Here is a 13,857-nt window from a genome sequence, read left to right on the forward strand (position 1 = left end):
ATATTAAAGCAGTGATGGTTATATTGAAAAATTCAGATTTTTCTTCACTAACTTTTTAAAGGGTGACAAATAAAAGAAAGTAAAAGACAAGGGAGTTATTTCGGAAATACGATTTTTTTATTCATCTATAATAAACGTAATTTTCCAAAAAAAAAATTGTTTGGAAATTTCAGCATCTGTGATGGCCCGTAGTAACTAATAATTTGGTCGATATTTTTTACAATCTCTGTGAGGGAAAAAATGTGAAAAAAGTTAGTCTGAATAAAGAAAGACTGAAAGAAGGAAGAAGTCAATAGCAATATAATAATATCAAAACAATTAAATTAATAAAGATAAAATCATAATGAGTAATAATAAAATTTCTTGGAAATCAGTCTCCCCAAAATGAAGTTTTTGATCAAGAAAAGTAGACTGAGGTAAGGGTGTGACTAGGCTGGTTAATGTAACCAAAATGTGTTGTTAAAGTGGAGTAATTTTGTGACGTGTTATGAATGTGCATTCTCTACCTATAGAAAGCACTTGCAAGAAAAAAATATAATTACAAAACAAATGAACACTATCTAAAACTTTGTCCAATAAATGATTGCAAAGGTACTGTAAAAAACCAAAATGCTTTTTTAAACTATTTACAAATGAGACAAGGAGACAAGTAGTAAGGAGCATCAGAAAAACTAGATTTAGACGGATCTTACTGCAAATTAACAGATTCAGAATTTAGTGTGTTTGAATGTTTGATATTGTAGATCTGATGCCCCTTGCTCTTAACCATCTTTATTCAGACAAACTAAATAATCTTTTTAAACTTTCTCAATAAAAATTCCTATTTCTGGGTAATTTTAACGATTGTTGAATTGTTGTGTGGAACATTAGTAAGCTCTGAGTGATCTGAACGACTTCGATGGTTGATGTTTTCACCAAAACAATACCAAAAATTATCCTGAAAGAAGAAAGAAATAATTCGTTAAAAACGTATGTCACTCACTCAGTCACTAACAATACAGCAAAAATATCTCAAATTTAGGTAGTGACAGGCATAACTCAAGGTCAGTGGGCTAAGAAAAACTTCTCATCTCAGACGGAAAATGGAATTTACCAAACAAATTAGCCAAGATTTTGTACAAAAATGGTTCTTTCTAAAATCCGGTAAGACAGAACACTGCAGGTATATTGATTGATATCTGATTGTATAGATTGAAGACTAAATCTTTTTACACACAAACCTACCTAGGGTTTCTTTAACTGTCATCTGGCCAACTGTTGTATGCTCTGAGGTTGTGTTGTAATGCCATTCGAGACGACGACAGCAGTCGTATGGTTAATTGTCAATCCTTTAGGTAGATTATTGATCTTATTAGTTCGGACATTGTTCATCACAGGTTGAACTTGTAATATAGTACCTCCTCCTGCTGACGTTGTAGCAGAGACTGTCGACTGTGGAATAATTTTTTGTTGTGATGCTGCTAGTAGAGATTTCTGTTGAACAGCCGTCAGTGGCTGCCGTGATATTGAATTCTGTAATAAAGCAGCCGAGACGGAAGAAGCAAAACTAGCACTTGGAATTAACCTTGTTCCAGAATTATCAACAAAAGTGTTCAAGCTACTTTGCAACAGAGAAGCTCCAGCAGAAGATTTCACAACAGCTTTCAAGATTGTATTATTGTTTATTAAGTTAATATTTTTCAAAGAAGATTCTGTTTTGACATTTGTCATGGATGGTGTAGTCGGGGTAGGTGTTTTTGTTGAAATTGGGAAATTCAGTTGGTAAATTGCAGATGCAGGCGCCGTTGAGGCTGGCCTGGACGGTGATAAATGGTTCTTCCTTGAATTGCTGATGGGGAATTTTTTATTGTTCGTTATCCGTAAATGATTGGTATTACTGCTACTGCTACTTGAACGTCTTAAAATCCAATTATGAGAGTTTACTGTGGTTTTGGACAACGGTGAAACAAGTGAGGAATTCAAAAGTCTATTGTTCATGTTAGACAAAGACGACCGTGACTTTCTCATTTTAAAATTTCTAGTTCGATTATAAGAGTATGGATAAACACGAAATCTTGATGTGGGTGAAGAAGTAAAAGATTTGTGAGAATGTTTCCTAGTGTCCGCTGTATCATTATTTGTGTCCGGTTTCTTGAACCAATCGAACGAATTGAAATAAGTTTTCTCGTTTTCACATTCATCGTCACTTGATTCACGTTTCTGAGGTTTGTAGTGTGGCCTAAAAAGCAAACAAATAAGTAGTATTAGGCCATATTAGGCATGATTATGGTTGAATACATGACATTAGAAACAATCTGAAACAAGTAGAAACAATCTAAAACAAGAGTAAATTTCCAATTTCGAAAAATTATTATCTGAATCATCTTATAAAGAAGCATAGAATTGGGACTTAATCAAGAATCTACTTACCACGGAGGGACCCTGTCATTGTCAATGTGTACTAGAGATTCATCATTCATCGTTGAATATTCGTCATAAGGTGTATAAGCTCTATCAAAGTTAATGCGACCACCTCTTCCAACTCTTCTTCGAGAGAAACCGATACATTTGCATTGTTTTGTCATTGAAGTTTTGGAAAAAGCGAATTGTGAAGCGCCTGTACCACCTTCTACAGGATGCATCCATGGCCAATTTCCCATTGAATCATAACGAGGCTGAAAGTAAAGAAATCGATACAATTGGTAGGAACTATTAACAGTACCTTTCCTTCCCAATTTCTGGTATTCTAATGTTTTTTGCATGGCAGGGGGTTAAAATCTGAGAAACGCGCCTCTACGGAAAAAAAGCTACACTGAAGATGAGTAATCAGAACTTACAGCATGGTAGACGACGCCTTTCTTTCTTCGAAATGTGTATTTTCCATCAGGTCCTTCATTACCTTTATCAATTTCCCTCGAATGTGATGTCTATGAATGCAACAGAGCGTATTTGAAATAATTACACGATATAGATATAAAGTACTTTAATATAAATTAAACCATGAAAAACTTGTTATTCTTTTAAGCTAAAAAAGGAAAGGTCATATAACTTACAGCCTGAGTTTGATTTGTATCAACACTATGGTCTTCACTGGCAGATGCCTGAATAAATGAAAATTAATGTATATCATTTCCAAACTGAAAAGGCTTACTTTATTATAGGGGTCGAACCAAAATTCTAATTTTCTGTAAAAACCCTTTTTCAAATCAACAAAACAATTCGATTCAGCATGATTATGATAGTCAATACACCGTTTAACAGTGTTGACTGCGCACGCGTATGAACAATTTTCCATTGTTTTGATTTTGGCAACCACGGGAAACTACACTCTCCCCCGTAAAAAATGGTAGGTTAACATCCAGTTCTCATAAGAAAACCCAGCAGAGAAATGGTAGGTAAAGAACTCCTTTCAATCATAACTTCTTTTCCTCTAAATGAATTTTTGTGAAATTTTCAGGAGAGATACATAAAATTGTCATTAATATCATGTTCAAATATCTAAAACATTCTCTTTAAAGGAAAGAAAAAAAATGGCAATGTTTACACTTCTCTAACCTTCCACAGTAATAAAGTGAGCATTTTTACCTACCGCCTCTACGGTGGAGATGGCGAGACTGTTAAACGGTGTATTCTACATTATAATTTTCAATCTTCTTATCGCTAATTATTATCAAAGGAGAAAATGTGCACCAAGTGAATTAACGAAAAATTAACTGATACAAAGTGCTAAATTCATGACTTGCATATAAGAGAAATGTTTATTGATAAATTACCAGTAAGGCAGCACGTTGTTGTTGCTTTAAGAGTTTGTGTCGTTTCCTGAGAAGAAAAAGAGCATTTAACTTTTAAAATCTAAAAAGATTGTATTCTAAAACATGAAATATTTCAAAATATTGCTGTTCCTGACGAAAAGGGATTTTTATTAAGCCATGTGAAGCTTTATTCAAAGCTTAAACTTACTTTTGTTCCTCAAGTAATTCAGATCTTTTTAAGGTTTTGGTCTCCTAAAAAGGAAGAAACAAAATGTCATTTAGAAATGGAAATTTTGATAAAACTCGATAAAAGAAAAAAGCTACATGAACAATGTTGAAAGTTTAATTTAAATTGCAGAACAACAATACAAGCGATCACAAAACGTTATGAAGGGAGAAATTTCACTTACAGTATGGTGTTCACGGATAGTATTGTTATTAGCAGTTTGTAATGGTTTGTGATCATGTTGTTGCATTTGACGTTGTTTGAGCATCTCATAACATTGATGGAGTAGTTCATTATTGAAGTCTTTGCTTGCATATCTGGGAATATAAAAAATTAATAAAACGTTAGACTGAATTTGCACTTTTCTATAAACTTTTCATAGTTGTTACGTCACTTTTTGGGCATCACCATTTTGCATCACTGTGCAAAGAGAAGAAGAATCAAAAGAATCAGAAAAAACAAATGAACCAATCCCAAAAAAAGCTGGTAACAGATGAACGGACGGATGAACATCAGTTAATTTAAAGGACCCCCGAGGTAGGTCCACAAAGTTTATAAGAAGAAACGTTTAATTCGAATCTTCTGAAAGACAAATAAAAGTGAAGAGAACACTAACCTTGATTCCAATATCTTGATGGTAGTCTGTAATAGATCCCTTTTCCTTTCTTCACGATGTTTTACCATTTCCAAAATAAGACTGAAGAGGAAACAAAATGTGACATTTAATGTGTCAGACAGCTAATGAACAAAGTTAATCTAAGGCTGAACAGTTTGAAAAATCAAAATACTAAAAATAACAAGTGATACTTTGATGGACCTACCTGGATTATGCATTTAACACGTTTATAAGTTAGGTCACGTTTTTTTAGCTGAAATATACCCCAAAATTTTTTTCTCCAAAAATCAGGCTCAGTCACATTTGAGGGTTTATAATTATGAATCTTTATGCAAAAAATCGTAGAAAATGAAAGAGCCAATCAATCTAATACCTAAGTAATTGATAATGTGCTTATAAAAAAATATCGATTGGCGTTTTTCTATAAAAAACGCAAACACCAAAATTTCCTCTTAAACAACTCGTGAGAAAGAAAAACATCTATGTCATAAAAAAATTGAGTAATTTGACTAAGAACATTGATGTATGCTTATTAATAGTGATTCTTATAGATAAACATGCGTTTTTTGAGCCAACAAATTTTTTTTGCAAAAATCTGCTTGCGCCATCTTTAACCTATGACCCTACTTTTATGCAGAAATTAGAAAAAATTAATGATCCACTTTTTCACAGTCCAAAAAAACCTGTTTTTTTTCCGTTTTGCCCGTTTGCCAAAAACATTTTTTTCGGTCACCTTCAAGGGTTTTAGTTATGCATCTTTGTAAAACATAAAGAGCCAATTCCTTGATCTGTGCTTATAAAAAATATCGAATTTGGCCAGTGTTTTCTATAAAAAACGCGCCAAGCCAACCCCCCCTTGTCTAAACACACATATCTTCAAAAGTAAGCCTTTGAGCAGAAAAAACAAACATCTATCTCATAAAAAAATTTGAGTTTTGACTAAGACCATTGATGTATGCTTATTAATAGGATTCTTATAGAAAACATGCGTTTTTGAGCAACAAAATTTTTTTGCAAAAAAATCTGCATGAGCCATCTATACCTTGATGGTACCCTATTTCGTGCAAAAAATCAGAAAAAATTAATAATCCAATTTCACAAAGTCCAAAAAAAACCCGTTTTTAGCGTTTTTTGCCCAAATTTGCCAAAAATTTTTTTTTTCGAAAATTTTTGTCACATTCAAGGGTGTGTAAAATCTAAAGAATGAAAGAGCCAATCTCGAGAAAAGCCAATACCTAATATTGATAAGTGCTTATCAAAAACAATTTGGCCAGTTTTCTATAAAAAAAACGCCAAAGCAACCCAAAAATTCCTGTCTAAACCCACATATTCTTCAAAAGTAAGCCCTCTTGAGCAGAAAAAAACATCTATCTCATAAAAAAATTGAGTAATTTGACTAAGAACATTGATGTATGCTTATTAATAGTGCTTCTTATAGATAAAACATGCGTTTTTGAAACAAATTTTTTTGCAAAACTGCTGAGCCATCTTTATACCTATGATGGTACCTACTTTCGTGTAAAAAATCAGAAAAAATTAATGATCCAATTTTTCACAAAGTCCAAAAAACCCGTTTTTTAGCCGTTTTTTGGCCCAAATTTGCCCCAAAACATTTTTTTTCGAAAATCGGACTCCGTCACATTTTGGGCATTGCCATTTTGCATCATTGTGCAAAAAATCAGAAAAAACTAATGAGCCAATCTCGAGAAAAGCTGGTAACTAACGGACGGACGGACAGACGGACAAAGGTTAATTTATAGGACCTCCACCGGGGTAGGTCCAAAAATCCTTTTGTCCAGTACTTACCAAGCACGATTTAGATCTCTTCTCAGCTTTAGCATCTTTTCATATGAGCTTTCATCATTCTTTCGATTCTAAAATAAAAGATCATTGTGTATGTTAGGTATAAAAAGATTATTTGAACAGGCTTGAGATGCAGTATATCTTTTGAATGCTCAATTTATGCTTTTCAAAATGACACTCACCTTTCTTGTCTGCATTTTCTCAACTCTTCTTCGAAAAGCAACATAAGGATCATGCATTGCTGTGCCGTCTTTTTTCTCATTACTGACGGTTGGAGCTAATGGCAGTCCCTTTTTCGTACGCTTTTCTTTCCAATACTCAAAAAATGTCTTAACAATCTTTTCATCCTTTTTAATCAATGCTTGTGCATCTGATAGGGTGAATAACTAAAAATAAACGAGAAAAGTTTTGATTTTCAAATGAAGTTGTTTTCAAATATAATAACATGATATCCTAACTGGAATACTGTAGTATAAAAAAGTCTAAAAAACCTATGATAAAAAGAGAAGAGCTTACTTCTATTCTCGAGCTACAGCTTTTCTCCAATGTATCAATGATCCGTTCAAAAGTGAGCACGTCAACAGTTTTGTCAGGGTTCTTTTTGTTGAAGCCTTGAAGCCATTTCTCATCTTCTTCATCAGCATCATAATCAGGCAATTCATCTTCCAGCGTAAATGCTTGAAGAAGGAAAAGGAATGACTTTAAACCATCTCTTTGAGACAGTTTTTCTCCTTTCTCTAATCAAGACAATAAATATTTTGATAATTGCTTCCCCAATATAAGTTTCTTTGCATTATTCATGTCTCAAAATTGATTTCCTTATTTTCTCTAATTCTCTATACCTTGTACATGGATAAGCTGTTTTGGCATGTGGACATTTTTCCGTTTGAGTTGTTTGTAATCAGAATCATAGAGAATAGCATCAGGAGTAGGAATGATAAGACGTTGACTTCCCCCATAGATTTGTTGCGCTGAGATAGCTCTTTGTAAGTGATGTTCCTAAAAAAATCAAATTTAATAAAAAGATTTTCCATCTCATTTTGCATTTTTATTAAAAAAACTTTCAGTTTTACTTAGTTCCAAAAAAGAACTTTTGCTCAAAATTTCATGATTTTTTATTTTAAACTATACAAATTTTTGAAGGTTAGGCGAATGATAAAGATACAAATGAATGACCTGTCTGGTCATTGAAATACAAAGTTAAATCATAACAAAAATGATAGAGAAGAGCAGCGAGCAGAGCTGCATAGTTCATTTGTTTTGAAATTTTGCTGCTTTGAAGTTTCTCTCCACTGATGCAAATTACCAGACTTTCATTTATGATATTGATATTATGCATACTTGAGGCATTCAAAAAGATAGAAAAACCAAATTTGGCCGATATAAAGCATTCCAGGGTCCTTTTATGAGCAAAAATTTAGCATTGACTGGACTAAGAGTTCTCGAAGGCCATGTCTTTATGCTAAAATTTGAAAACCCGAAGGTTATTGTTATTTCATAGCTCATTTAGGCGCTATTTGATGCTTGGATCATTCACTATGCTTAAAAAGTCTTTTCTGTGATCTTTGTCATAGTTAAAAATGGACCAAAAACGAGCAGTTTCAGCATTTTAACAGAAAATGTTAAATATTTGCTTGATTCTGGACCCTGAAAAGGTTTTGAACATCAAATAAGTTATCATTAATGTTTGATACACAATTGAACAGAACTTCATGAGGTTATTTTATGTTCCTAGGTCTCAAAATGAGCTGAATTTAGCAAAAATTAGACTAGGTGTAAAGTTAATTTTAGTAAGAGAAGCAGAATAAATTGCAGTATTTCCAGTGGAAAATGCTAAATTCAGCTCCAAACGGGCCCTTTAACAGCTCAAATGTTTTAATTGGTCTTAATAACTTATGGAAGTCTTATACCCAATCAAGCCTTTTACTTTGATGTTTTGGCACTTATTGTCAATGAAGAAATAGGTGCTAAAAAGTGCTCTAAAAAGGGCCCCACAATAGGAAAATGTGGGCCTTTTAACAATAGGCTGCTTTAATTGCCATCCCTCTATGAGAATCATTGGTCAGATAGACAACTTCCTGGGTTTTTAGCTCTGATTTAGATCATTTTCTGAAACACATAAAAATGCTAAAATTTGCTCCTAACTGGCCCCTACAACAGCTAGAATTTTGGGAAAAGAACTTTTTGGGGTCCTATCATCAGTACTAACATCCTGTGAAAATTTCGGACCTCCAAGTTACCCCAATCAAAATTTAGCTTTTTTGAAAATGCCAAAAACGAAACAATTAAAAAACATGTTCTTTACAGCTTGCTGTTTTTACAATTAAAAAGAATAATGATAGTTGGATAAAAGCAAGATAAAATATAGTTCCCAAGCCCCCAGACCTTGCTGCATAAAAGTTAGATACCCCCAGAGATCATAGGTACCCCCTGAAATTGAAAAAAAATCCAGCCCCCAGCCTTTTTCAGGAAGATTTTGGTTGTAGCCCCCCCCCCCCTGCGAGCTGGGGGGGGGGGGTTCATGCCATGTCAGATGCTTTAAAGGGCATAAAGAATGTCCTGTTAAGTATGAAAAAACATTTTGCTGTAAATTGGTTCAGAGGCCTTATATTTCATGATTTTGACAATAGTTTTGTCATTCAATATCATTTTGTCAAAATTTGTGGGTGACATATTATTTAAAAATTTTCATATGATAATACTATTCGTATACCTTAAGGGAACCTATTTTGGCGAGCGGCGAAAATCTTGAAATATTTTAATTTTTGCGGGAACTTATTTTGGCCAATAGTGAATTTTTTTAATTTTGGCGGGAACTAATTTTGGCGAATGTAAATCTGTTCTATTTTGCCTTATTTTGAGCAATTTTGATGAATTTCAGGGGTATTTAGGCAAGGGAATAAAAAAATTACTATTACTATTTGGATTTTTTTATGTCGGATATATACGACATTGGCAAATAAGAAAACCATTTTCCTAAAAGCTGATTTCTCGGCAATAGAGCTCCCTCTTTTTTAAAGGCCTCGGCAATTAGGTAAAAAAATTTGATGTCGGATATATCCGACATTGGCAAGTAGAGTGAAAATTTGCATGTCGGATATATACGACATCGGCACGGAAAGGGTTAAGGGAACTTATTTTGGTGGGAAATTATTTTGGCGAGTGAGCAAAATATTTAATTTTGGCGGGAACTTATTTTGGCGAATTTTGCCTAAATTCGCCAAATTCGCCAAAATTAGTTCCCGCCAAAATAAGTTCCCTTAACCCTTTCCGTGCCGATGTCGTATATGTCCGACATGCAAATTTTCACTCTACTTGCCAATGCACCTAATTGCCGAGGCCTTTAAAAAAGAGGGAGCTCTATTGCCGAGAAATCAGCTTTTAGGAAAATGGTTTTCTTATTTGCCAATGTCGTATATATCCGACATAAAAAAATCCAAATAGTAATAGTGACAGTATATATTAAGTGGGGGGCGTACGATCTGGCGGTATTCGGGATAAGGCCTAATTTAGGGCCGGGAAGCGGTAAAAACGATAAAAAGTGTTCGGGAAACGGTATTTTGCAAGAGCCACGGTGACGGTAAAACACCTGATTTTTCGTCCGGGATGAGGTAATTCTTATAAAAAACAACGGTATTTCGGTAAAAGCCATACGTAGACGGTGTACTTAAAATTTTCGGACTATAAAAAAGCTTGTCACAGGAGTCAGCAAAGGTGAAAAAATGCGAAAAACACCCAAAAAATAAGGATCTTACATTTCATGAAAAACCTTATTTAAAACGTTAATGCAGATGTGCACGGGGCTTTATAAAGCCCGGTTCCTATGAAAATGTCTCCTTTGTTCCGCTTGAGCTTCTCTTCGTAGAGAAGAAGTTTTACGTCCGGAGCGCAGGAGATATGACCGTAGCTTAGGATAAACCAGACAAAGATTCGAATTTTTGAATGTTTTATTTTCGAATTCGATCAGCTTGTCCGTCCTATCTGTCACCTTGAAACTTTGGGGTAGGCTGGAGTCTATAAAAATGGTCCAATTGTTGGCTGAAATTTTGCACGCTTTTTCTTTTTCCTTGGGTGAATCCCTGGGGTGTTTCTTTTATTCAATGATTTATCATAGCCCAAAGGGCTAGATTTGCAGCAAAAAAAATGAAGTATGATTTTGTGACTTGATTAAATTTCGAGGTGATGGATAGGATCTAGCATTTTCATTGTTCTCGGAGTGCGAGATCAAGAATGAGCTTCACTTTTTGATCTAGGCCGCAGATCTAGCCCTTCCGGCTTTACAGATATCTGTGGTTTTTTTCATTTTTTCAAAGTTTTGATTTCTTTGGGCGTGGTCACAAGTTTTAGCATCAAAACGAGGCTAAACTTTGGGGCAGACTAGAAACTTCTAAAATTGTCTGATTAGGCTGAAATTTTGCAATCAAAACAAAATACAAAAATAGTGATCGACCTCATACACATTCTATTCCATTTTGCAGAATTTTTTACTTCTAGTCCTTAGAATTTTATGGGAAAAACAGCGGGACCGGTATTTTCGAAAAATTTGGACGGGATAACGGTGATTTAAAAAAAAATGGCCGGGATGGCGGTAATTCAAAACCTCGTACGCCCCCCCTATTAAGTGCTCAAAAGATTTATTTCAGGTTTATTTTAGTCTATCATAAAATATATATAAAACAAATGTCAAATACAAATGTCAAACATTGGCAAATAGGAATAAAATATCCTTGTCGTATATATCCGACATGCGGCAACACAAGTTAAAATTTGCATGTCGTATATATACGACATCGGCAAATCAGGATACTAAAAAAAATTACCCCTCGGCAAATGGATTGGGGTACAAAAACAAGGTAACGGCACGCAAAGGGTTAAGGTAATTCTTTCAGACATACTATACTAGTAGTAGTACTATTATATGTGTTTTGTAGTATGTGTTATGAATTATACGTCATCATATCGTTATATTTTTTCCGGTCTGTAATTTGTATGCTCTGTGACCCGTGACCCGTACCCAGTGACCCGTGTTTTGAACTAGCCGTCCAATTTCTTGAAAAAAGTTTCTCGGATTTTTTAATTTTCAGAGAAAAATTTCCTTGTTTTCTGATTTTTGCTTCGAAATTTTCCCAGATTCTCCGATTTTTTGCTTCAAAATTTTTCGATTTCCGATATCGGAAAATTGGGCTAAGATCTCAGATTTTGCTTTGAAATTTTTATCTCACGCAAAATGAACATCTCAAGTTGGCAGGTCTGTGCAAAGGCCTGAAGATGTTTGGGTCATATCGCCGGTCGTGGCGGAATAAGACAAGGTATGTCGGAATTTCAGCCTCAAAAAATTTACAGTAGGAAATTTGAATTTAGCGCTGTCCTCACTTACTAAAATCAAAACAACTTTAAAGTCGCGGTGACCAGAATTAACAAAATTTGATTGACTACCGTGAGATTGGGTAACTTGCATCAGTGGAGGCTAACATGCATAGCCCAAATAGACCTTTTCGCCTTTCCGTCCGCCATCTTGAATTGTATGCAAAAATACAGGAACGAAAATACCGTGGTTGGATTTAGTTGGAATGTATGCAAAACATATGCAAGTTTACACAAAGATTAAAAAGACAACAAAGCATCTTATAAATAAATATTATTATCATTAGAACAATAAAAGATGGAATTTCTTAATCCAAAAGGAAATATTTACAGAACAACAAAAGCCTTTTAGGAATTTGTTCTTAAAGACATTGCATATTCTGTTTTCATGCCATTAAAAAATTCCACAAAGACGGAGTACACACATCAAACTTTCAAAACACGCAAACTGAAAGCATTGATTTGATCATTTGGCGGCTCTATTCCCAGGAGAATAATTTGCCGTCAGCCGAATAAGGATTGTTTTTTACCTTCGCGGGTGATTTTTCAGTTTGAGTTTCTGTCTAATGTTATGGTCTTTTGAAGTGCTTGTTCTAAGAGATGAGTGAATATAATTGTTTTTAGTTTTCAAGAGAAGCAAATTTAATCTTTCTTCTACAAGATTACACTTTAATATAATGCCAATACTTTCTTTTTGCATATGTTTTGCATACTTTCTAAGGGAATTTCACCACGGCAATTCGGCCACCATAATTTTTGCATACAATTCAATATGGCGGATAGAAAGGCGAAAAGGTCTATACAATTACACAGCTCCGCTCGCAGCTCTACTCTACCATTTTTGTTTTGATCTAACTTTGTATTTTAATGATCAGCCAGGTCTTTACATGATATGCATGTTAGCGATGCAAGTTACCCAATCTCACGGTATAGTGTTTTCAACAGTCATGATTTGGTGTTGGAAAATTCAAACTCCTAATCCAAACCATGCTATTCATTTCGCCATTAGTATAGAAGAATAAATCATAGCATGGATCTCCAGACTACTGACACTCTGGCTAATAAGCAAAAGGTCTATTTATGATGCGATATTATTAGTGCAATAATTTACTGAGGGGATTTGACAGCTATGTATTTCTGTCCTTCAAAAAAAAGAATCAATTCATAAAGAAAGTGCGTAAGGAAAATTCCAGAAAGTTTTTCAAAAATTTTTAGAATACAGGATAAGAATAAACACAATGTTACAGTAATTCATGTAGTAAGAAGTATGTTTTGTTCAAAATTTCTTCAATTCATATAGAGATTAGAGAGCTTTTTCATCTTAGCAACATTTAAGTTCTCTATTATACATGTTTTTAATGGTTGGGGTTGTTTGAAATAAAATCAGGAATAAAATTATTTCCTTTCTGTGTTCCAAAGTTAAAGTTGAAGCGGGATTGAAAAGGCGCTCGCCATTTTGTATCACGTTTTACCGATCGCGCGCCAAACAAACAAAATCTAAAATGGTAGCCGTAAAGAAGTCTGGATCGAGGTGAGAACAAAGGAAATTAATTATGCAATGCGCGGTCGCATAATTTATTCAAAGAGCTTCGACAACCCTCCCTGTCCAAAATGGCGAAGGAAAATTCTTGTATAACTCAACTTTTTTAAGTCAAAATAACTCACCGATTCCTCTTCTTTTTCCATTCCAGTGGGCATCTGAGGCACCACACGGTTAACAGAAGCAATATCTGGCAAATCTGGGACATCTTCTTCATGATACACAGGCAGAGACTTGTTTGCATCGAGAGCTCTTGCACGAAAAGACAACTTACTCATAGCGGCTTCAAAACTTCCCCATAGAAAATAAAAAAGGGAAAATATTTCCCAATTAAGAGCACCAAGGCTCTTAAAAATTACAATAAATAAACCATGATTCAAATTCTCTTCCAAATGTGTAGCATACATGCAAATATCCACACTTTTGAGAGCATAACTTCGAAAAATATTTCACTCAGTTTTTTCTTTTTTTGCAGATCAAAATGGCGGCTACAATATAGCCGTGCGACGATTCGATGCAATGTCGTGGCCAGAATTACTCCGCGCATGCGCAAAGCCGCGCGTATTCAAAAACAAAA

General features: G+C 34.4%; 1 protein-coding gene across 1 annotated transcript; it reads right to left on the minus strand.

The window, feature by feature from the left end:
* Positions 1–95: 95 nt before the first annotated feature.
* Positions 96–13,816, minus strand: LOC136816280 (enhancer of polycomb homolog 1-like). Its single transcript, XM_067072610.1, has 14 exons — positions 13,406–13,816; positions 7,219–7,375; positions 6,893–7,053; positions 6,559–6,762; positions 6,380–6,447; positions 4,574–4,654; positions 4,142–4,274; positions 3,940–3,983; positions 3,753–3,798; positions 3,033–3,080; positions 2,817–2,906; positions 2,410–2,654; positions 1,225–2,218; positions 96–937 (listed from the first exon to the last, which is right to left on the minus strand). The coding sequence occupies exons 1-13, from the start codon at positions 13,685–13,687 to the stop codon at positions 1,243–1,245; spliced, it is 2,535 nt and encodes an 844-aa protein (XP_066928711.1). The 5' UTR covers positions 13,688–13,816; the 3' UTR covers positions 96–937; positions 1,225–1,242.
* Between the last annotated feature and the right edge of the window lie 41 nt (positions 13,817–13,857).

The sequence above is a fragment of the Clytia hemisphaerica genome, unplaced genomic scaffold, assembly GCF_902728285.1.
Source record: "Clytia hemisphaerica strain Z4C2 unplaced genomic scaffold, Clytia hemisphaerica genome assembly, whole genome shotgun sequence".
NCBI lineage: Eukaryota > Metazoa > Cnidaria > Hydrozoa > Leptothecata > Clytiidae > Clytia > Clytia hemisphaerica.